This window comes from Notolepis coatsorum (genome assembly GCF_963971535.1).
Source record: "Notolepis coatsorum genome assembly, chromosome: 9".
NCBI lineage: Eukaryota > Metazoa > Chordata > Actinopteri > Aulopiformes > Paralepididae > Notolepis > Notolepis coatsorum.
Window position 1 is genome coordinate 102,874,450 of NC_140173.1, and position 27,064 is coordinate 102,901,513.

The 27,064-nt window shown below is 46.8% G+C and overlaps 1 protein-coding gene across 1 annotated transcript in view; it reads right to left on the minus strand.

Annotated features, from left to right (window-relative positions):
• Window positions 1–27,064, minus strand: part of opn6a (opsin 6, group member a) — a gene marked incomplete at both ends in the record, with an annotated part of 71,936 nt that overhangs the window by 35,396 nt on the left and 9,476 nt on the right. Inside the window, one exon of the mRNA XM_084321393.1 lies at window positions 12,337–12,542. Coding sequence (XP_084177519.1) covers window positions 12,337–12,542 — 206 coding nt within the window. The remainder of the gene's footprint in view (window positions 1–12,336; window positions 12,543–27,064) is intronic.

Genomic DNA, 27,064 nt, shown 5'->3' on the forward strand with positions numbered 1-27,064 from the left:
ACCCTCAACTACACCCTTCACTACACCCTGCACTACACCCTGCACTACAGCCTTCACTACACCCTCCACTACACCCTCCACTACACCCTCCACTACATCCTCCACTACACCCTGTACTACAGCCTTCACTACACCCTGCACTACACCCTCCACTACACCCTCCACTACACCCTCAACTACACCCTTCACTACACCCTGCACTACACCCTGCACTACAGCCTTCACTACACTCTCCACTACATCCTCCACTACACCCTCCACTACACCCTCCACTACACCCTCCACTACATCCTCCACTACACCCTGTACTACAGCCTTCACTACACCCTGCACTACACCCTCCACTACACCCTTCACTACACCCTTCACTACATCCTTCACTACACCCTTCACTACACCCTCCACTACAATAGTTAGTTGAATAGTTGACAACATGATATTCTGCATCTTATCTCTTGAAGCAGGAAGAGGTTCAAGTATAGCCAGCTGCACATTGTGTCTACTTTACTTTTGGACAACGTGCCCTCGGGAACACCACTTGGCAACAACATCTGCTTGTTATCGATGCAGGGAGATGATGTTTTTGGCTTGCCAAGTTGTAGCCTCTGGGTGTCTGGGAAACCTTTGTTGCCTACTGCAGCTTTAAGTGTTAGACACAAGATACATTTACCTCAAACCTCACATCAAAGCAGATATATATTGATATCAATCTCCTGCTTTTTAAGCTTCCACTTAATTGAATTTCCCCTCCAATGTCTCCTAAGCGGTGAGGAAATAATATAATATAGACTATATCCTTGTCATCCTTGTCGGCTGACTCTATTGCTTCATAGCATGTCTGTATGAGCAATATATTCATACCTGAGGCACCATCCATCATGCAAGTGTGCATGGTCCTTAACCTCTTAAGCCCGGAGCCCTATTTTCAGAAAATCTGCCTAAAATACATACCTAAGTAAATGGAATATTGCTCCACTTCTACAAGGTCCATTTGCATGTTCTTGGTATCTAGGGATATCTATGGACCTCAGTGAATGTATTCCCAGTGTCAGAAATATTGTGTCTATTACTAGGCTTGGTTAAATTGTGATGAAACAAAGGAGAATATGACTTATGATTTTTCTTTGCATCTTTGACAGTGAATAACACCATGCTAAAAATGACCAGACATGAAAAACTGCCACTGAGCTTGTTCAGTACCTTCTTGAGATCACGTATACAACAAATCTAAGGAAATGAATAAAGGGAAGATGATTAAACAGAAGGTTTATACAGTACTGCATTCTGTCATCCGGACCCATGCAATTTGAAATATTATAGAATATAGAATATGAGGCCTATAAATTACCTTATTATAGCCAACTCGCACATCTATGGATTGGGCCAAATCTTCTATTTCAAATGGGAGAGTTCAATTTGGATTTAGTATCACCAGGCGTGCATGAAGAACAGAGAATGAAATCGACTGTATGTACAGTAGGTTTTTTATTCTTGCGACACCTCCGCCATTTTGAAACTGATTATTATTATGAAGTTATTATTATTATTATTATTATTATTATTATTATTATTATTATTATTATTATTATTATTATTATTATTATTATTATTATTATTATTATTATTATTATTATTATTATTATTATTATTATTATTATTATTATTATTATTAAATGAAAAATAACTCCTCTCCTTCACTAGAATATAATATAATTATGAAATCAAATATAGGCCAGGGCTTTACAACTTAATAAAGAGATTGAATACAATTAAATGGGATATAAACTAAATTAAATATAGCACAATAGAATATAGTACAATTATATGTGACAAATGTAATTGGAATAGGACATTACAAACATATGCAATGACGAAAGAGAGTGACAAAAACCCAGGACGCAATGTGTCATGAAAATACAAATTAAGCAAGCTCTATACATTATGAAGTAAACTAAATACAATACAAAATGAACAGAATACTAATGGTGAAAAATGTATGTCCATAATGTATTTTTCACCATTATTATTCCGTTAATTTCATATTGTATTTAGTTTACTTCATAATGTATAGAGCTTGCTTAATTTGTATTGTGTGTCTATAGTCCAACGCACATGGCGGGCAATTTTTGCCAGCTAGGCGACCGACTTTTTAAGCGAGGCGACCGACAGAATTGTATCGCTTCCATTGTTATGAATGAAACAACCCGTTTCTCTCTCTCTTTCCCTCTCTCCGTCTCTCACACACACACACACACACACACACACACACACACACACACACACACACACACACACACACACACACACACACACACACACACACACACACACACACACACACACACACATACACACACACACACACACACACACACACATACACACATACACACACACACACGCACGCACGCACGCGGCACGCGCACGCACGCACACACACACACACACACACACACACACACACACACACACACACACACACACACACATTGATTGATTGATTGAATTGATTGAAAAGTTTATTAACAGATTGCAGAATGGGTACAGTACAGTACAGCTCAATACATACAATTGTTAAGGGGATGCAGACCAGAGAAAGACTTTCGTCTTGTTTACATCAGGGTCCCCCATTTTCAATTCATCATAACATATATGACATACATGACATACAGATAGACAGTACTGCTACATCTATACATTTATGACATATCAGATTTGCAAATACAGTACTGTTTGTGGTACAAAAAGTGTCCAGAAAAAGAGTGTATATACATTTGACGTAGAAACTGTACATTGGAGTACACACACACACACACACACACACAGAGACACACACACACTGCTTTCCTGCAGTGTGCCTAATTTCGGGCTTATTTTTCACTTCCTGAAATATGCCAACAGCCAGTGGCGTTGCGCAATATTTCGGGGCTCCCCCGCAGGTTGGCCCATGGGGCCCCGCCCACTCCCCTAAATCAATAATAAAGTGACATGGGATAGACATCGCGGCCACTTAAAGCTTTTTTTTAAGAGAGTTGGGGTTTTGGACCGAGGTCCTAACCAGAATAACTGATGACACTAACACATGGCCTCTCGCAACTCTGCTTCCCGGAGTCAGTGAGAGAAAATAGGTGATATAGATAATGGTAATTTCTTATCTACCATAGAACTTATGCAGCGTTGTGCGCACAATTTAAACCATGTACTAAAAAAATTCCGGATTCGATTCCAATTCCAATGTAACCTGTAGCCTACTCGTACGCGAATAAAACGTTCTATTATTCTAACCTGTCTGGGCGGCTGTAGCATGGCTGGGGGCCTGGCTGGGCTGTGTGTCTGCTGTCTGCCTGGACTCGGAGCTGACCGGGGGGTTGCTAGCGGTGGCCGGGCTGGGTGGGGAGCTTACTGCCGATGCATCTTCAGTAACGTTAGAGTCAGTCTACCTTTGCTGCCTGCTGGAACAATGATGTTATTTTTGGTAGCTTTGCCGTCTCCTGTTCGGCTTTCGCTCTCATCTTGTTTTTCTGCGCACCGCTTGGGTATTTGCGCTTCATTTTTACCGGCGCTTCCCGCTTTGTTTTGAACGCTGCCCAGCCTGCCAATGAAGTACAGTTATCAGCCGGCTAGCCCTATCGCAGATGAGCAAATAATTATATTGATACACTGTTGTACTACAGCGTACACATGACAGGGACGGGGTGCCTAGCAACATAGCAGGGAGGGGGGGCCCCGCCCTCTGCGCCCTGTTCCCGCGTTACGAAATCTAAGAGGATAGCCTACAGTGGGGGCGGGGCCCCCTAAGCGCCTCCCCTATGCCACTGCCAACAGCGCTGTCAGGAGTGCAGACTGCTCCGCGAGCCACACATATTGGGCGTGTCTGGTATCTCATCCGCGCAATGTAGTTAGTGGATAGCTCGCAAAGACGGAGCAGAATCCGCATGCAGGTGATTGATTGATTGAAAATTGTATTAACAGATTGCAGAATGGGTACAATACAGTATGGCTCAATACACACAATTGTTAAGGGGATGCAGACCAGAGAAAAACTTTCGTCTTGTTTACATCAGGGTCCCCCATTTTCAAATCATAATGAATTGTAAGTAAGGGTGCAATTCCCACCGCGCAATCCATTCTTAGTGGATCCCGCCTACAGTGTTACGACGGGATACCAGTGTGTTATGACCAGGGTTTGTATACCACGTATACCATCATCACTATTACTACTGTCTGATTGAATCCTGCCACTCACTACCATTCACTACTACTACTACTGTTATCACTATTATCATTACTACTTGCACTTTGTTCTATGTTCTATTATTATTACTACCTATCCTACCTGTACCCCCCCCCCCCCCATGCTGCTATGACACTTGAATTTCCCTAAGGGGATTAATAAAGGAAAACTTGACTTGACCACCGCTGTCCCTGTCATCCACTATGTCTGTTTAATTGAAATCTGCACAGCAGTAAGTTTGTTTATACTTCAAAAGTATGATATTTAGACATGGTCCCCAAAATGAATGGAAGTGAATGAGGATTCAATGGAGGCATTGGAGTGGAACAAGCTTCCAGTGGCCCTGAAAAACATCGAAGAGGGGGGAAGCTTTAGACGTGCCACAAAGAAATGGCTAGCCAGTGAAGTATAGAATAGCCACGTCTAGGAAGGAGAGGGTAGGGCGTGTTTTATGGGGTTGCTACAGTATATGTTTTATTATGATGCTCTATGTTTTTATTATTGATTGATTGATTGATTGAAAACTTTATTAACAGATTGCAGAATGGGTACAGTACAGTACAGCTCAATACATACAATTGTTAAGGGGATGCAGACCAGAGAAAGACTTTCATCTTGTTTACATCAGGGTCCCCCATTTTCAATTCATCGTAACATATATGACATACATGACATACAGATAGACAGTACTGCTACATCTATATTTTTATGACATACCATATTTGTAAATACAGTACTGTTTGTGATACAAAGAGAGCCCAGAAAATAAAAAAAGGTATATACATTTGCCGTAGAAACTGTACATTGGATTGGGTAGGTGGGGGGGGGGGGACTGTACATTGGAGGTGGTTGGGTGAGTGGGGGGGGGGGGGTTGGGTAGGAGTGGGGGGGGGGGGGGGGGGGGGGGTTGGGTAGGAGGGGTGGGTGGGGGACACTGTACAACTGTACAAACAAAACTGTACATTGGAATATTGACAAGACCATACTTGGTAATTTACTTTACATTGGAGGGGGTTGTGTTAGGACATTTACAGGGGCCAGTTTCGAATTGCAGTCTCCCGTAGGTGTTTTTTGAGAGTGTTTTTGAAAGTGGGTAGTGATTCACATTCCTTTACAGCTTTGGGTAGGGCGTTCCACATTGATGTGGCATAATTGCGAAACGTGTTTAGTCCCTTGTTTGAGCCGAATCTGGGTTTAACATGATTTGTGGAGCTCCCTCTGGTGTTGTGATCGTGGTATTCACTGACCTTTGGGAAGTATTTTGACATGTACATGGGTACCTTGGTCGTGTAGTGTATCTTGTAGACCAGGCCCATTGCAAGTTGCTGTACTCTGTCGTCTACTCTAAGCCATCCTAAGTTGTCAAATGATCATCATGATCAAATGATGAAATGATGATCTATGTTTTATTATGACGCTCTATGTTTTATTATGATGCTCTGTTTTATTATGATGATCTATGTTTTATTATGATGCTCTATGTTTTATTACGATGCTCTGTTTTATTATGATGCTCTATGTTTTATGATGTCCAAAATCAGGGACCATGATGGAAATAAGTGCTTGCACTTTCTCATGTTTTTATCCCTTGGATGCTGTCTTTTACTCCACAATAAAAATCAATCAATCAATCAATCACCTGGGAGGAATAGTGGTGTTGCCAGTGGTCGACAGGGACAGCAGTGGTCACTAGCTTACAGTATTTGTTGATGACCTAAGAGGTAAGAATGCTGAAAGTTCTACTGAAGTGAAATATCCTATTAAGTCCATATCATCTATGTATCCCTGTTAGCTAACATGACATATTTTACATCTTCTCATCCAATTGTCTTCAGTAGGCAATGCCTGGCTATACTAACAATGAATGAATGAATGAATGAATGAATGAATGAATGAATGAATGAATGAAAACTTTATTTAACAGATTGCAGAATGGGTACAATACGGTATGACTCAATACACACAATTGTTAAGGGGATGCTGACCAGAGAAAGACGTGTGTCTTGTTTAAACTTTACATCAGGGTCCCCCATTTTCAATTCATAGTGACATTTATGACATAGGGACATACATGACATACAGGTATATAGTACTGTTACATTTGTGACATATACGATATGCAAATATACAGTACTGTTACCCATAGATCCTAACAGAGAATATATACATATGATGGGGAGGAGACTGTACATTAGGAGGGGGTGGGTGGGTGGGTGGGAGAAAAAATATACATACAGTGGGGAGAGAATATATACATACGGTGGGGAGGAGACTATTAGGAGAGGGTGGGGGGAGGGGGGGGGGGTTTGGGTTTGGACATTTACAGTGGCCAGTTTCAAATTGCAGCCCGTAGGTGCTCTTTAAGAGCGGTTTTCAATGTGGGTAGGGATTCACATCTTTTGATGTGAACCCACTTGACCAGACACTATATCAGTGATGGCTGTTTACTGCAAAGTGGAGGGACTGGGAGACCCATGTTACTGACCAGACACTATATCAGTGATGTCTGTCGGAATGTAGAGCTATTTAACACTTATTTTGTGTTATTTTCTGAAGGCCCTGTAACGTTAATTACTGAATCATGCTCAGGTCCTGTCGGGCTCAATGAACAACTGTGTGTTCAAAACCAAATAATTAGTCCAAAGAGTCCAAATGCAGGGGTCAGCACCATGTTTGTGATATAAATATATATATCAATATTCCTTTCTGATATGTTCATATATATAGAGCATGTTATTATTATTATTAAGAAGAAGAAGAAGAAGAAGAAGAAGAAGAAGAAGAAGAAGAAGAAGAAGAAGAAGAAGAAGAAGAAGAAGAAGAAGAAGAAGAAGAAGAAGAAGAAGAAGAAGAACAATAAAGCATGGCACTAACACTGCCCAGGGTCAGGGTTAGTTCCCATACTATACTAAAATAATGCCATCATGGTGGCATTAGGAGGTAGAGCAGTTGTCTGGTAATCCGGAGGTTCCCGGTTCGATTCCAGCTCTTCCCAGGCAGCATGTCGAAGTGTCTTTGAGCAAGATACTTAAACCCTAATTGCTCCCAATGAGCAGGTTGGCACCTTGCATGGTTGCCTCCACCGTCGGCGTGTGAATGTCATGGTTTTTGCTTTATTTTTCCATTCTGTGAGGGACAGCTGTCTATTTCGTCTCCTGTGAGGGATAGCTGTCAATCACTGGCCTCTGTGGTTAATTGCCTCATGGGTCGGCAGGTGTGTGGGCTTGATTGCACCTGATTCAGTGCAGCTGTGCCTAATGGCAAAGCTGAGTCTATTTAAGTTTGAATCTTGCAGCGTTGACACTCTGGCTGCGGTTACATGGTGACTTTTAATTCCGAATTATAACTTCGGAATCAAATCATTCGGATGTAAAAAAAAATCATGCGAGTTTACATGTCAAATCTTAATTCCGACAAGGTGTTTACATGAAAGTCACTGTCTAATCGGGAGTTTTCGAGTCATCGTAAGGTTTGGGGCTGGGAAGGCTTCTGATTGGGTAAACGTAAACAGGATGTTAACGTCATTACGTTTACCAGAAGTAAACAAACAGCTGTGACCGGTATTCTCAGCTACTGTGCTAGCGTACCAAACAACATTAACCAGACTCTCGGTGTGTCTATTCTGCTAACGTTAAAGGCCTCTAAATGCTACAGCAACTTCAAAGCAACTGCACCACAACATCGACAAAGCAAAGGTGTTGCAGGCCTTTATGCTTCTGCAACATCGACGCACAGCCTATGTAACATTGTACCCCGTATGTAGCAACCCATTGATAACAAGCAGACAAATAAGCATAATTTTTACTTCCGGGCGGGGGGTTTCAAAATAAAAGAGCGACGTCTAAAAGCACCGTAAATACGTTTATTCTTTACAATATCTAATATATATATAGCTATACACGAACCTAAACTAATCTAAAGTTAGTTTAGGTTCGTGTTAACGTTAGATAATGTACAAAATAAACCTATTTACGGTGCTTTTAGACGTCGCTCTTTTATTTTGAAATCCCCCGACGGAAGTATTATAGTGTCTGTTGCTAGCAGCTTCACTTTTGCCGGCTGGTTCTGTGCTTTTTCTAGCTAACGTATCATCATTCGTTTCCAAAGGAGAGGAGAGAAAGACCGCGGCTCACATGCAGCTCAAACTACCTGTTGGAATAAATTAATTGATTGATGTTTAACTTGTCCCTGTGTGTGTCCAGTCATTTCGACTAGCAAACGTTGTATCTAACGTTACCTCAGGATACCATTGTATTTAGTTGGTTAGCTATGTAGCTATTTTGTGGATAGCATTTTGTATAGCATCAATACTAGCTGGCTGGCTACAGCTTTATTTACTAAATTATGGAGGCTTTTTAATCGTCAAGGTAAGAGAGGATTTGTCATGATCAACTGAAGGCGTATGCTATGGAACAATATGTGCCCCTGTTCGCGATCATCTACGTGTACTGTAGCCTATGCGCGATCATGTGCAGAAAGACCGGGGGGAACTAATTCCGAAAAAGCGTTTACATGGACAGAAAAAGCTTTAATTCGGAATGATAAACGGAATAAACCGGCCACTTACATCGGAATTAATTTTATTTCGGAATGGCCATTTTCATTCGGAATTAAGTATTTTCAGATGTTTACATGATAACTTTAAATAGGATTTAACGTTAATTCCGAATGAAAAGGGGAATAAACTGTCCATGTAAACGCAGCCTCTGTTGGCTATCCTTTTGATCAGGCTTATTATATTAAAGTGCTGCCCTATTTAGCATGTAACCCTCTGTAGCCATCCTGGTTTTGGGCTAGTGGCTTATTTGACACTTTATTTTATAGAGGCTGAGCCTCTATATGGTTTTATGGTTTTCTTTTGTTCTTTTGGAACTGTCCTTTGCCTACTGCGGCACATAAACTCCCTTGGTGGAGGTTTATTGTTTTATGTTTTTCAATATAAACTCTGTTTTTAGGAGTTGCCTTTGTGGCTTATTTATTTTTCTACAATACCTCTTTATTGAGTGTCGTCCTGTTTTTTGGACTTTACTTATTTTCTTAAATACTCACTTTGAGGCTTCCACCTGTAAAGGTTGTTTTTTGTTCTTTATTTTACCCCTTCTCCTTAATGTCTGCATAAGCAGTTTAGTGGTTATTCATACACGGATAACTTAAAGAGTCCCTATTATCTGCTTGTGACCCACACACACACGCAGACCTTACAGTGAATGTGTGAGTGAACGGGTAAAATGTGAGGAACAATGATTGTAAAGCGCTTTGGATAAAAGCTGCTATATAAAATGCACAATTTTTCTTTTTTTATTATCATGGTACAGTATGGCACTTTGGATAGAAATGTCCAACTAATGGCATATAGATTACAGTATATTTCAGAAACAAAACAAAACCTCTTCATTAAACCTAACATGCGTGTGTTTTCCTCCTGGTTGTGGACAGGCGCCATGTGGCTTGGATACATAACGAGGCCTATGGTAGTAATCTGACTGCAGGTTTAACCTCCAGCCTACTGGGATGCTAGTGCAATCCTCTCCACACACACGCACACACACACACACGCACAACAACAGCATGATGTGTGGACATACAAGGACAGTGAGGACAGATGAAGGGACACACAGTAATATAAGGGACAGATGAAGAGACAGTGAGGACAGATGAAGAGACAGTGAGGACAGATGAAGAGACAGTGAGGACAGACGAAGAGACAGTGAGGACAGATGAAGAGACAGTGAGGACAGATGAAGAGACAGTGAGGACAGATGAAGAGACAGTGAGGACAGATGAAGATACAGTGAGGACAGATGAAGAGACAGTGAGGACAGATGAAGAGACAGTGAGGACAGATGAAGAGACAGTGAGGACAGATGAAGAGACAGTGAGGACAGATGAAGAGACAGTGAGGACAGACGAAGAGACAGTGAGGACAGATGAAGATGCAGTGAGGACAGATGAAGATACAGTGAGGACAGATGAAGATACAGTGAGGACAGACGAAGAGACAGTGAGGACAGATGAAGATACAGTGAGGACAGATGAAGATACAGTGAGGACAGATGAAGAGACAGTGAGGACAGATGAAGATACAGTGAGGACAGACGAAGAGACAGTGAGGACAGATGAAGAGACAGTGAGGACAGATGAAGAGACAGTGAGGACAGATGAAGAGACAGTGAGGACAGATGAAGAGACAGTGAGGACAGATGAAGAGACAGTGAGGACAGATGAAGAGACAGTGAGGACAGATGAAGAGACAGTGAGGACAGATGAAGAGACAGTGAGGACAGATGAAGAGACAGTGAGGACAGATGAAGATACAGTGAGGACAGATGAAGAGACAGTGAGGACAGACGAAGAGACAGTGAGGACAAATGAAGAGACAGTGAGGACAGACGAAAAGACAGTGATGACAGACGAAGAGACAGTGAGGACAGACGAAGAGACAGTGAGGACAGATGAAGAGACATACAGTAATATAAGGAACAGTGAGGACAGATGAAGAGACAGTGAGGACAGATGAAGGGACAGTGATGACAGATGAAGAGACAGTGAGGACAGATGAAGAGACAGTGAGGACAGATGAAGGGACATACAGTAATATAAGGGACAGTGAGGACAGATGAAGGGACAGTGAGGACAGATGAAGCGGCAGTGAGGACAGATGAAGAGACAGTGAGGACAGATGAAGGGACATACAGTAATATAAGGGACAGTGAGGACAGATGAAGGGACAGACACCAGATCATATTGGCAATTGTTCACAATAATAACTCAAAATCAGAGACATTTACTTATTTACTTAAAAGAAAGCTGTTGCTGTTTTTTCACTGTATTGACTTGCTTTCCATCTATGGCACCAGTGTCTAGAACAGCTAAACAAGGGAATGTCCTACCAGGCACCAGTGTCTAGAACAGCTAAACAAGGGAATGTCCTACCAGGCACCAGTGTCTAGAACAGCTAAACAAGGGAATATCCTACCAGGCACCAGTGTTTAGAACAGCTAAACAAGGGAATGTCCTACCAGGCACCAGTGTCTAGAACAGCTAAACAAGGGAATATCCTACCAGGCACCAGTGTTTAGAACAGCTAAACAAGGGAATGTCCTACCAGACACCAGTGTTTAGAACAGCTAAACAAGGGAATGTCCTACCAGGCACCAGTGTTTAGAACAGCTAAACAATGGAATGTCCTACCAGGCACCAGTGTTTAGAACAGCTAAACAATGGAATGTCCTACCAGGCACCAGTGTTTAGAACAGCTAAACAAGGGAATGTCCTACCAGGCACCAGTGTCTAGAACAGCTAAACAAGGGAATGTTCTACCAGACACCAGTGTCTAGAACAGCTAAACAAGGGAATGTTCTACCAGACACCAGTGTCTAGAACAGCTAAACAAGGGAATGTTCTACCAGACACCAGTGTCTAGAACAGCTATCTAAAAAAGAAATGTAAACTGGATATAGGTATAATCACTATTGTGTTATATCAATTGGTGGTAGAGAGTAGCAAAATAAACATGTATTTATATACAAATGTTTAAGAATTAATGTTATTGCTGTGATCCAGCAAAGTCGAACCAACATTTGTGAACATGAACAAAGCAACACTGCCTGTAGCTTGGTCTGGATGTTACCTGGCACATCCAAATGTTTACAAACAACAACACTGCCTGTATCTTGGTCTGTATGTTACCTGGCACTTCCAGATGTTTACAAATAACAACACTGCCTGTATCTTGGTCTGGATGTTACCTGGCACTTCCAGATGTTTACAAATAACAACACTGACTGTATCTTGGTCTGGATGTTACCTGGCACGTCCAGATGTTTACAAATAACAACACTGCCTGTATCTTGGTCTGGATGTTACCTGGCACTTCCAGATGTTTACAAATAACAACACTGCCTGTATCTTGGTCTGGATGTTACCTGGCACTTCCAGATGTTTACAAATAACAACACTGCCTGTATCTTGGTCTGGATGTTACCTGGCACTTCCAGATGTTTACAAATAACAACACTGCCTGTATCTTGGTCTGGATGTTACCTGGCACGCCCAGATGTTTACAAACAACAACACTGCCTGTATCTTGGTCTGGATGTTACCTGGCATGTCCAGATGGAGGTGATCAGGAAGCCACCATCCTTGAAGATGTTGAATATCTCCAGAATCCCTCTGGAGTAGCCAAACACTGAGATGCTGGCATCAGAGATGGCCAGGTTTAATGTGAGGAAGTCTGTTGGCTGAAGCGAAGCCCTCTGTCTGTATAAGATGAAGATCACTAAACTGTTCCCAAACCAGGAAAGCCAACCTGTGGAAAGACAACAAAATGCACCCAACAATTATACAATATTCAATTTAATTTCAATATTATGGTACCCACATTTAAAGGAACATGCCACCATTATTGTAAATGTGCTTACTGTCTGCTCCAGAACTAGACAAGATAGATACCAATTTCCTCTCTGTGTGTTCAGTAGAAAGCTGCAAGCTAGTCCAGTTTAGCACAAATTAATGGCTAATTAATCCAGCTAGCCTAGCTGTTGGCTGAAAACACCTCTCCCAGAGTTTTAAGATAGGCTAGTGATCTGTATCCGTTTCCACTCATTTGTGCTAAGCTAGCCGGTTACCTTTAGGTTGGTATCTATCTTCTCGTCTAAATCATTTCCCATATTGATGGTGTGTTCCTTTAAGAATATATTTTCCTCTTGGACTAGTCATATTATACTACCCACATTTAAGAATGACCTTTTCAAAGATCAAGCACCTCAATGGAAATACATGTTTGTGTGTAGTGTGGTGTATTATTCAATGCCACTCTAGATAGCATTGCATCATACAACTGTTGAATAAACTAAACCAAGGCTCCCTCCCTCTGTAAGTCAGACACGTCCTTTTTATAATAAAACGTGAAACAAATGGATTGTTGCTGAACCTAACTTTCTTTTTTAAAACAGTATTGTGGTCCAAAAAGTCTTAAAAGAACACGCCAACATTTGGGGAAATTAGCTTACCGTCTTCTACAGAGAGAGACAAGATAGATACCAGTTTCCTCTCTGTGCATTCAGTAGAGAGCTATCTAGCTGCATGTTAGCCTAGTTTAGCACATGACCGGTTAGAGGTGTTAGTCGGACAATGCCTAGGCTAACCGGTCATGTCCGCTTCCATTCATTGTGCTAAGCTAGGCTAATGTGCAGCCAGATAGCTTTCTACTAAACGCACAGAGATCTATCTTCTTGTCTCTCTCTGGAGAAGACGGGAAGATAATTTCCCAAAATGTTGGCGTGTTCCTTTAAGACTGAACTATATGGTTACAGTAGCCACTGCTGCCACTAACTGTCCTGCATCCTGTGGAAAGTGACTAAGCTCCCTTATGATGTGATATAATATATGATGATATTACATGATATACTGTAATATGGTATGAGATGATATAATATATTATAATATATGATGATATTACATGATATAATATGATATGAGATGATATATGAGTTTATATCATATAATATGAGATGATATATGAGATTATATGATATTATATAATATATGATGATATTACATGTAATAATATATGAGATGATGTATGATATTACACAATATAATATGATATGAGATTATATGATATGATATGCTATACTATACAATACATCTTTAATAATCCCTATGTGACCAAAGCCTGTCAGCACGCCTCAAAACACAGGCATGAGACACAAGTTAGTAGGGATGGGCATTTTTAAGACAAATCCAGATCGATTGATCGCAAATATTTTTTAAATGTTTTAATATATATATATATTTTTTTACTTAATTTTGTTCATTCACGTATATGTTTAAGGAAACCAACAAACAGTTAAAATCTTACACATACATGTGAAACAAATATGTAAAAAAAAGAAATCACTGGTTATTAAGCCTAGTGTGAGGTTTCTGTCCTTGCGCTCTCACTCGTTCTGTTCCTTTAACCACCCTCGCTATGTTTTCATTCAGTTTCTGTCAATTGGTTCTATCCCCTCGTTCACACGTTTCTCCCCGTTGACGTCATCAGAGACGTCGCTGATTGGTTCTCTCACTTCCCCACGCTTTTCAATCACATTCCCCAGCTGTCACTGCTTTCTCCCCGTTGACGTCATCAGAGACGTCGCTGATTGGTTCTCTCACTTCCCCACGCTTTTCAATCAATCGATCCCTCATTATTTATACCCCGTTTCTCCCCACCCTAAGTTGTTGGATCGTCTTGTTTTGTCGCCTTGATTTGTCTCTGGATGTTTTTCCCCGTTGCTGCTGCTGCTGCCTTTTTCTCTGTGCTGTTCTCCAGGAATTCCTAGAAGCCTTCGCTTGGATACCTGCTCCCGTGGCGCGCGCTCGCCTCCACTGTTGATCCAGTTCCAATTACGCATCTCGTCTGGGTGAGTTATCTTTTTGACTGTTCTTGACCTATTCCATTTTTCGTGTGTAAATTTACACTGAAGACTACCACCTTTTTGTCAAACAGTCACTCACCCAGCCATTATCTATTTTTGCTATTTCCTTTATGGAATAATATTTTGGGATCTACCATCTCCCTCTGTGTGCTTGCTCACACCGAAGATATTATTTCACAATTGGACTGTGTGTTTACATGAAGAGATTCACTGTGTGTTTGCTCACACCGAAGATATTATTTCACAATTGGACTGTGTATTTACATGAAGATATTCACTGTGTGTTTACATGAAGATATTCTCTGTGTGTTTACATGAAGATATTCACTGGGACTGTGTTTGGATTTAGCTCTCTGTGTTGTTAACACGAAGAGTTTCACTTGGGCTGTTTTTGGAATTGTGCTCTCTGTGTTGTTAACACGAAGAGATTCACTTGGGCTGTGTTTGGAACTGTGCTCACTGTGTTGTTAACACGAAGAATTGTACACCCTGTTCTCCTGCTCGTTTAAGACTGCTCTGTCACTGACTCGTTCCCTCTCTCCCTCTCTCGGTCTCGCAACAACATCTGAGAACCCACCGAGAGGATTCTGCAGAGCGGTTCAGAAGTCAACACCTGCTTCCCAAGACAACCCTCACGGGAGAAGCTGCAGAGCAGCAGAACTTTGCCCCTTGATCATTGTACCTGTCTTGTTTGACTTGCTTTCCCTGTTTCTCTTATTCTTAGTACCAAATAAACAAGCCCTCGTATTTGGCAACTCTGAATCCTACTCTCTTGTGTCGTTGCGTTTGGGGTCGGTGTCAAACCATAACATTACGATCCAACCAACAATATGACGACCCCAGCCGACACAGAGAGGGTCAGAACCGCACTTGCTATTCAAGTCGAGTTGACCAGGGATCACGGTCTCCAATTAGAGCGGGCTGCGGCTGCGGTGCAGGACCTCAGGGACCAGGTCCTGCCCATGCAGGGTTCTATGGCCGCTATGGCGAGACAACAGTCCGAGATTCTCGCCCAGCTTAACTCGCTGGGCGACGCCGTTAATACTTTTCATCTCTCACACCCTTCAGGAACATTCCCCGCAGCCCCAGCAGATCTCGCACCTCGGGAACCCCATCTCTCCGTCCCACGGCTGTTCGACGGTAATCCCGAGGAGTGTGCCACATTCATCATGCAATGTGAGTTGGTTTTCCGTCATCAACCAAGCCGTTTTTCTGCTCATGGGTCCCGAGTGGCTTATATAACCAACCTACTTTCAGGCCATGCTGCCCAGTGGGTCACTTCCTCCTGGGCAATGGAGGCAGATTTTTTGTTCTCCTACCCAGACTTCGTGGCGGAGCTCCGCAGAGTGTTCCACCATCCAGCCCGAGGTCTGGACCCTGGAGCCCGGTTGGGGACCTTCCGACAAGGGAGCAGCAGGGTGACTATGTCATGGAGTTCCGATTGGCGGCGGTGGAGAGCGGATGGAACGAGCCTGCTCTTCGCTTAACCTTCATAAGGGGGCTCAGTGACGCAGTTCGGGACCAGCTCGCTACCAGGGAGGTGCCCGACTCCCTCGAGGAGCTGTTTAGCCTTGTCATCCGTATTGACGGACGCCTCCTGGAGAGAAGGCACGAGAGGACCCGACAGTCACCTCCTGAGGCACCCCGGACTCCTGGACGCCCCGTCCCCAACACTACTGATGGTAACAGGCTTCCCCGTCTGGTGCGCAAAGAGGAACCCATGCCACTGGGACGCTCTCGTCTGAGCCAGGTGGTGCGTCAGGCAAGGCTCAGGTCCGATCTCTGCCTCTACTGCGGAGGTACGGGACACTTTCTCGCCGACTGCCCTATCCGGCCAAAAGATCGGGCTCACCAAGACCCCGGGAGATCCTGGTGAGCCGTTTTTCCCAGTCCCAGCGCCACCTGACCATCTGATGAGCGTCACCCTGGCCTGGGGGGACCAACGTGCCACGGTGGAGGCCCTCATCGACTCTGGGGCAGACGAGAACTTCCTCGACTTCGAGTTTGCCACCCAAGCCAACATACCTCTTGAGGCCCTTGTGAGGCCCTTGGAGATCTTTTCGTTGGACCAACACCGCCTGGCCGACATCTCTCAACGCACCGGCCCAGTCGTGCTGACCATCGCTGGGAACCACGTCGAGAGAATCCAGTTCCTCATTACCCAATCCCCCCTTGTCCCGGTGGTCCTGGGTAGGCCCTGGCTCGCGCTGCACGAGCCCCACATCGCCTGGTCCTCCGGTACCATCAGGGGCTGGAGCTCCTCCTGTCACGCCCGCTGTCTGCAGGCGGCGTCCTGTCCCCCGCCCCGGAGACCGGCTGGTGAGTTGCCCCCGGACCCCTCGTCCATTCCTCCCGAGTACCACGACCTCATGGAGGTATTCAGTAAGACCAGGGCTCAGGCCCTTCCACCTCACCGCCCCTATGACTGCGCCATCGACCTCCGCCAAGGGGCTCCCCTTCCCGGCAGCCGCCTCTACAGTCTGACTGTCCCGGAGAAGAAGGCGATGGATCTCTACATCTCTGAGTCATTGGAAGCAGGACTCATTCGGCCTTCCTCCTCCCCGGTGGCAGCCGGGTTCTTCTTTGTTGGTAAGAAGGATGGGGACCTGCGGCCCTGCATCGACTATCGTCAGCTCAACGAGATCACCATCAAGAACAAATACCCCCTACCTCTCATGAGCTCCACCTTCGAGCCACTGACCCAGGCCTCGTTCTTCACCAAGCTGGATCTCCGAAGTGCCTACCATCTTGTCCGTATTCGTGAGGGCGATGAATGGAAGACCGCCTTCAAGACCCCCAGGGGCCACTATGAGTACCTTGTTATGCCGTTCGGCCTCACCAACGCCCCGGCGGTATTCCAGGCACTCATGAACGATGTCCTCCGTGACATGCTGGAGGTGTTCGTGGTGGTGTACCTGGACGACATTCTTATCTTTTCCAGGACCCTCGAGGAACACATCCTGCATGTTCGCCGGGTGCTGGAGCGCCTCCTCCACAATCGGCTCTTCGTCAAGGCGGAGAAGTGCCGTTTCCACTCCAACTCCGTCGAGTACCTGGGCTTCATCGTTGAGAAGGGCTTGACCCGAGCGGATCCTCGCAAGATCCAGGCTGTGGAGGATTGGCCGGAACCCACCACTCGGAAGGAGTTACAGAGTTTCCTCGGGTTCGCCAACTTCTACCGAAGGTTCATCCGGAACTACAGTCAAGTGGCGGAGCCTCTTACCAAGCTGACCTCCCCCGCTCTGCCGTTCGACTGGTCCCCAGCGGCATGCGCTGCGTTCCGCTCCCTCAAGAGAAGGTTCACTTCCGCCCCTATCCTGCTCCACCCTGACCCCAAGAGACAGTTCATCGTGGAGGTGGACGCCTCGGATTCTGGTCTGGGCGCTGTCCTATCCCAACGTTCTCCTTCCGACCAGAAGGTACATCCTTGCGCCTTCTACTCGCGTCGCTTCCTCCCCGCCGAGAGGAACTACGACACCGGCAATCGGGAGCTACTGGCGGTCGTGGCTGCGCTGGAGGAGTGGCGTCATTGGCTTGAGGGTGCCGAGGAGCCTTTTACCATCTGGACGGACCACAAGAACCTAACGTTCATCCGCGCTTCCAGGCGCCTCAACGGTCGGCAGGCGAGATGGGCCAGTTTCCTCAGCCGGTTCGACTTCTCGCTGACCTTCCGCCCCGGTTCCCGCAACACGAAGGCCGACTCTCTGTCCCGGATGCACTCCAAGGGGGCTCCACCCTCTGAGGTCCCATCTCCCATCATCCCGGAGGCCCGAGTGGTTGGAGCCATCACCTTGGGCATCGAGGGTGTGGTGAGGCGTGCCCTTCGCTTCCAACGTGCTCCAAGCAACGTCCCTAGGAGCCGTCTCTTCGTCCCCGACTCTGTCCGGTCCCAGGTACTGCTGTGGGGCCATACTAGCCGGTTCGCCTGCCACCCAGGCGTCCATCGCACGTTCTCCTTCCTGGCTCGTCGTTTCTGGTGGCCCACCATGCGGAACGACGTCAAGGAGTTCGTATTGGCCTGCGCGGTCTGTGCCCGCAGCAAGGCCTCTCACCAGGCACCCTCCGGGCTCTTGCAGCCCCTTCCCGTTCCAAGCCGTCCGTGGTCACATGTGGCGCTCGACTTCGTCACTGGTCTACCCTCCTCCCAGGGGAACACCTGCCTTCTGACCGTGGTGGATCGATTCAGCAAGGGGGTCCACCTCGTGGCCCTCTCCAAGCTTCCCTCAGCAGCCGAGACGGCGGACCTCCTGACGCACCACGTGTTCCGCCTTCACGGCTTTCCCCAGGACATCGTCTCTGACCGGGGGCCCCAGTTCACCTCCCAGGTATGGCGGGCTTTCTGCAAAGGATTGGGGGCAACGGTCAGTCTCTCCTCTGGCTATCATCCCCAGACAAACGGGCAGACGGAGAGGATGAACCAGAGCGTGGAGTCTGCTCTTCGGTGTGTGGCAGCCGAGAGGCCGGCGTCCTGGAGCCGTTTCCTACCCTGGGTTGAGTACTCCATCAACTCAATGGTCAGTTCCGCCACCGGCCTCTCCCCTTTTGAGGCCTCCCTGGGCTACCAGCCCCCTCTCTTTCCCGCACAGGAGACGGAAGTGGCAGTTCCCTCCGTGCAGGTCCACCTCGACCGCTGCCGTCGAGTTTGGGAGATCACCAGGACCGCGCTGCTCCGAACATCTGAGCGCGCCTGTCGTGGTGCCGACCGGCGCCGGGTTCCCGCGCCGACTTACCGCCCTGGGCAGAGGGTGTGGCTCTCCGCGAAGGACCTCCCGCTACGGTCCTCGGCCAAGAAGCTCAACCCCCGCTTCGTCGGGCCTTTCGAGGTCCTGAAAGTACTCAGTCCGGCGGCCCTGCGCCTGAAGCTTCCTGCATCCATGCACATCCACCCCGTGTTCCATGTCTCCCGGGTTAAGCCCGTCTCCCTCTGTCCCCTTATGCCTCCGGCTCCTGATCCGCCGCCTCCTGTGCTAGTGGATGGTCACCCCCAGTGGCAGGTCCGCCGGTTGATGGGCGTTCGTCGGCGGGGCCGGGGGTTCCAATACCTGGTGGACTGGGAGGGTTACGGCCCTGAGGAGCGTAGCTGGGTCTCCCGGCAGCTCATCGTGGATCCCGGCTTGATCACCGACTTCCATCGGGCCCATCCTGACGAGCCGGGTCGGCCTGGTCGCCGGGTGGCTCCCGTGGAGGGGGGGGTACTGTGAGGTTTCTGTCCTTGCGCTCTCACTCGTTCTGTTCCTTTAACCACCCTCGCTATGTTTTCATTCAGTTTCTGTCAATTGGTTCTATCCCCTCGTTCACACGTTTCTCCCCGTTGACGTCATCAGAGACGTCGCTGATTGGTTCTCTCACTTCCCCACGCTTTTCAATCACATTCCCCAGCTGTCACTGCTTTCTCCCCGTTGACGTCATCAGAGACGTCGCTGATTGGTTCTCTCACTTCCCCACGCTTTTCAATCAATCGATCCCTCATTATTTATACCCCGTTTCTCCCCACCCTAAGTTGTTGGATCGTCTTGTTTTGTCGCCTTGATTTGTCTCTGGATGTTTTTCCCCGTTGCTGCTGCTGCTGCCTTTTTCTCTGTGCTGTTCTCCAGGAATTCCTAGAAGCCTTCGCTTGGATACCTGCTCCCGTGGCGCGCGCTCGCCTCCACTGTTGATCCAGTTCCAATTACGCATCTCGTCTGGGTGAGTTATCTTTTTGACTGTTCTTGACCTATTCCATTTTTCGTGTGTAAATTTACACTGAAGACTACCACCTTTTTGTCAAACAGTCACTCACCCAGCCATTATCTATTTTTGCTATTTCCTTTATGGAATAATATTTTGGGATCTACCATCTCCCTCTGTGTGCTTGCTCACACCGAAGATATTATTTCACAATTGGACTGTGTGTTTACATGAAGAGATTCACTGTGTGTTTGCTCACACCGAAGATATTATTTCACAATTGGACTGTGTATTTACATGAAGATATTCACTGTGTGTTTACATGAAGATATTCTCTGTGTGTTTACATGAAGATATTCACTGGGACTGTGTTTGGATTTAGCTCTCTGTGTTGTTAACACGAAGAGTTTCACTTGGGCTGTTTTTGGAATTGTGCTCTCTGTGTTGTTAACACGAAGAGATTCACTTGGGCTGTGTTTGGAACTGTGCTCACTGTGTTGTTAACACGAAGAATTGTACACCCTGTTCTCCTGCTCGTTTAAGACTGCTCTGTCACTGACTCGTTCCCTCTCTCCCTCTCTCGGTCTCGCAACAACATCTGAGAACCCACCGAGAGGATTCTGCAGAGCGGTTCAGAAGTCAACACCTGCTTCCCAAGACAACCCTCACGGGAGAAGCTGCAGAGCAGCAGAACTTTGCCCCTTGATCATTGTACCTGTCTTGTCTGACTTGCTTTCCCTGTTTCTCTTATTCTTAGTACCAAATAAACAAGCCCTCGTATTTGGCAACTCTGAATCCTACTCTCTTGTGTCGTTGCGTTTGGGGTCGGTGTCAAACCATAACACCTAGCCACTCTTCGAAGTAGGTTCAGGTTAGAGTTTGTCTTAGAGCGTGACGGCAAGTTCTTTCGACGGTTAAGCTTAGGCACTCTTTCAAAGTTGGTTAAGGTTAGAGTTTGTCTTAGAGCATGGCGATAGAACGCCAGGTAGTTTGCAGGCTGTTCGACGCGGAAATGGGCAAAGACGGACAGTAGACACAGCTCATCAGTACTTGTGTTGTGCTAACTGCTAACAATAAGCTATTTGGCTGGATGCAGTCTGGACAGTGGATATACATCAAGACAACAGTCTGTGACTGTGGGACAGTGGACATAATACTTCATCAAGCCCTCCTGACCTGGACCACGTTTCAACTAACAAGTGAGTTAATGCGGTCTCTCTCTCTCTCTCTCTCTCTCTCTCTCTCTCTCTCTCTCTCTCTCTCTCTCTCTCTCTCTCTCTCTCTCTCTCTCTCTCTCTCTCTCTCTCTCTCTCTCTCTCTCGTCAACACAGCGTGTTAATTTCGGCATGCCGCCGGCGCCCGCAGCTGTTGGTCTGGAGCGCATATTGTGTTATTAAAGGGACACTATGTAGTTTTGGTGACATCTATCAGTGAAACTGAATGTACCATAGACTTGTATTAACCTAAATGCGCGCTCGCATTGCATTTAATAATTGATGCCCTTTTCTCCTTTTTCGGCACCTGCCTTTCTAAAGTCCTGTGCACGTCCCTGACTGAGAGGAACACTGAGAGGAACACTGAGAGGAACACTGAGAGGAACACTGAGAGGAACACTGAGAGGAACACTGAGGAACACTGAGAGGAACACTGAGAGGAACACTGAGAGGAACACTGAGAGGAACACTGAGGAACACTGAGAGGAACACTGAGGAACACTGAGGAACACTGAGGAACACTGAGAGGAACACTGAGGAACACTGAGAGGAACACTGAGAGGAACACTGAGGAACACTGAGAGGAACACTGAGAGGAACACTGAGGAACACTGAGGAACACTGAGGAACACTGAGGAACACTGAGAGGAACACTGAGAGGAACACTGTGAGGAACACCGAGGAACACTGAGAGGAACACTGAGAGGAACACTGAGAGGAACACTGAGAGGAACACTGAGAGGAACACTGAGAGGAACACTGATAGGAACACTGTGAGGAACACTGAGGAACACTGATAGGAACACTGAGAGGAACACTGTGAGGAACACTGAGGAACACTGAGAGGAACACTGAGAGGAACACTGAGAGGGACACTGAGAGGAACACTGAGGAACACTGATAGGAACACTGAGAGGAACACTGTGAGGAACACTGAGGAACACTGAGAGGAACACTGAGAGGAACACTGATAGGAACACTGAGAGGAACACTGAGGAACACTGAGGAACACTGAGGAACACTGAGAGGAACACTGAGGAACACTGTGCGGAACACTGAGGAACACTGAGAGGAACACTGAGGAACACTGAGAGGAACACTGAGGAACACTGAGAGGAACACTGAGAGGAACACTGAGGAACACTGAGAGGAACACTGAGGAACACTGTGCGGAACACTGAGGAACACTGAGAGGAACACTGAGGAACACTGAGAGGAACACTGAGAGGAACACTGAGGAACACTGAGAGGAACACTGAGGAACACTGTGCGGAACACTGAGGAACACTGAGAGGAACACTGAGGAACACTGAGAGGAACACTGAGGAACACTGAGAGGAACACTGAGAGGAACACTGAGGAACACTGAGGAACACTGAGGAACACTGAGGAACACTGAGAGGAACACTGAGAGGAACACTGAGGAACACTGAGAGGAACACTGAGGAACACTGAGAGGAACACTGAGAGGAACACTGAGAGGAACACTGAGAGGAACACTGAGGAACACTGAGAGGAACACTGAGGAACACTGAGAGGAACACCGAGAGGAACACTGAGGAACACTGAGAGGAACACTGAGAGGAACACTGATAGGAACACTGAGAGGAACACTGATAGGAACACTGAGAGGAACACTGAGGAACACTGAGGAACACTGATAGGAACACTGTGAGGAACACTGAGGAACACTGATAGGAACACTGAGAGGAACACTGTGAGGAACACTGAGGAACACTGAGAGGAACACTGAGAGGAACACTGATAGGAACACTGAGAGGAACACTGAGGAACACTGAGGAACACTGAGGAACACTGAGGAACACTGAGAGGAACACTGAGGAACACTGTGCGGAACACTGAGGAACACTGAGAGGAACACTGAGGAACACTGAGAGGAACACTGAGGAACACTGAGAGGAACACTGAGAGGAACACTGAGAGGAACACTGAGGAACACTGTGCGGAACACTGAGGAACACTGAGAGGAACACTGAGGAACACTGAGAGGAACACTGAGGAACACTGAGAGGAACACTGAGGAACACTGTGTGGAACACTGAGAGGAACACTGAGAGGAACACTGAGGAACACTGAGGAACACTGAGGAACACTGAGGAACACTGAGAGGAACACTGAGAGGAACACTGAGGAACACTGAGAGGAACACTGAGGAACACTGAGAGGAACACTGAGGAACACTGAGAGGAACACTGAGAGGAACACTGAGAGGAACACTGAGGAACACTGAGAGGAACACTGAGGAACACTGAGAGGAACACTGAGAGGAACACTGAGGAACACTGAGAGGAACACTGAGGAACACTGAGAGGAACACTGAGAGGGACACTGAGAGGAACACTGAGGAACACTGTGAGGAACACTGAGGAACACTGAGAGGAACACTGAGGAACACTGAGAGGAACACTGAGGAACACTGTGAGGAACACTGAGGAACACTGAGAGGAACACTGAGGAACACTGAGAGGAACACTGAGAGGAACACTGAGAGGAACACTGAGAGGAACACTGAGAGGAACACTGAGGAACACTGAGGAACACTGAGAGGAACACTGTGAGGAACACTGAGGAACACTGAGGAACACTGAGAGGAACACTGAGGAACACTGAGAGGAAAACTGTGAGGAACACTGAGAGGAACACTGTGAGGAACACTGAGGAACACTGAGGAACACTGAGGAACACTGTGAGGAACACTGAGAGGAACACTGTGAGGAACACTGAGAGGAACACTGAGGAACACTGTGAGGAACACTGAGGAACACTGAGGAACACTGAGAGGAACACTGAGAGGAACACTGAGAGGAACACTGAGAGGAACACTGAGGAACACTGAGGAACACTGAGAGGAACACTGAGGAACACTGAGAGGAACACTGAGGAACACTGAGAGGAACACTGAGGAACACTGAGAGGAACACTGAGGAACACTGAGAGGAACACTGAGAGGAACACTGAGGAACTCTGAGGAACACTGAGGAACACTGAGAGAAACACTGAGAGGAACACTGAGAGGAACACTGAGGAACACTGATAGGAACACTGAGAGGAACACTGAGAGGGACACTGAGAGGAACACTGAGGAACACTGAGAGGAACACTGAGGAACACTGTGAGGAACACTGAGGAACACTGAGAGGAACACTGAGGAACACTGAGAGGAACACTGAGGAACACTGAGAGGAACACTGAGAGGAACACTGAGGAACACTGAGGAACACTGAGGAACACTGAGAGGAACACTGAGAGGAACACTGAGAGGAACACTGAGAGGAACACTGAGAGGAACACTACGAGGAACACTGAGAGGAACACTGAGGAACACTGAGGAACACTGAGAGGAACACTGAGAGGAACACTGAGGAACACTGAGAGGAACACTGAGGAACACTGAGGAACACTGAGAGGAACACTGAGGAACACAGAGGAACACAGAGGAACACAGAGGAACACTGAGAGGAACACTGAGGAACACTGAGGAACACTGAGGAACACTGAGGAACACTGAGGAACACTGAGGAACACTGAGAGGAACACTGAGGAACACTGAGAGGAACACTGAGAGGAACACTGAGAGGAACACTGAGGAACACTGAGGAACACTGAGAGGAACACTGAGGAACACTGTGAGGAACACTGAGGAACACTGAGGAACACTGAGGAACACTGAGGAACACTGAGAGGAACACTGAGAGGAACACTGAGGAACACTGAGAGGAACACTGAGAGGAACACTGAGGAACACTGAGAGGAACACTGAGAGGAACACTGAGAGGAACACTGAGAGGAACACTGAGGAACACTGAGAAGAACACTGAGAGGAACACTGAGGAACACTGAGGAACACTGAGGAACACTGTGAGGAACACTGCGGAACACTGAGGAACACTGAGGAACACTGAGGAACACTGAGGAACACTGAGAGGAACACTGAGGAACACTGAGAGGAACACTGAGGAACACTGTGAGGAACACTGAGGAACACTGAGGAACACTGAGGGGAACACTGAGAGGAACACTGAGGAACACTGAGGAACACTGAGGAACACTGAGAGGAACACTGAGGAACACTGTGAGGAATACTGAGGAACACTGAGAGGAACACTGAGGAACACTGAGAGGAACACTGTGAGGAACACTGAGGAACTGACATATTTAACCTGTCCTTAGAACAGGCTGTCATCCCCACCTGCCTGAAGAAGTCCACTATTATCCCTGTACCCAAAAAATCCAAGCCTGCTTGCCTCAACGACTACCGCCCTGTAGCTCTCACCTCCATAGCCATGAAGTGCTTTGAGAAGCTAGTAAAGGGCTACATCTGCTCCTCCCTCCCCATCAACATGGACCCCCTGCAATTTGCATACCGCCCCAACAGGTCCACGGAGGACGCCATAGCCCATGTGCTGCACACAGCAGCATCACACCTGGACAAGAGGCAGGGGAACTATGTGAGAATGCTATTCATCGACTACAGCTCGGCATTCAACACCAAAGTCCCCTCCATACTCATAGCCAAGCTCAGGGACCTGGGCTTGAACTATGACCTCTGCCAGTGGGTCTTGGACTTCCTGACTGGCAGACCCCAGGTGGTGAGAGCAGGCAACTGCACCTCCTCATCCATCACCCTCAACATAGGGGCCCCCCAGGGCTGTGTTCTGAGTCCCCTCCTCTACTCCCTGTACACACACGACTGTGTGGCTCAGCGGAGTAGCAATACAATCATCAAATTTGCTGACGACACAGTGGTGGTGGGCCTGATCTCTGCCAACGACGAGAGGGCCTACCTAGAAGAGGTCAAGGTCCTGGCGGGATGGTGCCAGGAAAACAGCCTCTCCCTGAACGTCAGCAAAACAAAGGAGATGATTGTGGACTTCAGGAGGTCGGGGGTCAAGGACTACAGCCCACTCAGCATCGACGGGGCACCGGTTGAGAGAGTCAACAGCTTTAAGTACCTCGGAGCCTACATATCCGAGGACTTGACATGGACCACACACATTGACAGTGTTGTGAAGAAGGCACGACAACGCCTCTACTTCCTCAGGCGCCTAAGGAAGTTCCAAGTCAGTCAGAAGATCCTTAAGAACTTCTACTCATGTACAATAGAGAGCATCTTGACCGGCAACATCACCTCCTGGTTTGGGAATAGCACTGCACAAGACCGAAGCAGACTACAAAGAGTGACACGTTCAGCCGAACGCACAATTGGAGGGGGGCTCCCCACCCTCCAGAACATTTACAACAAGCGTTGCAAGGGCAAGGCTAAGAGAATCATTAAAGACTCCAGTCACCCGAACAACTGCCTCTTTGAACTGCTGCGGTCAGGCAAGCGATACCGGAGTCTCAAGGCGAGCACAGAAAGACTCAGAAGAAGCTTCTATCCCCAGGCCATCAGGCTGCTAAACGAACAATGAATGAACACTACACAACAACAACCACCAAACGCACATAGCACACACATCCACACGCACACACTCACTTAAACAAACACACTGTAGCACCCACTCCAC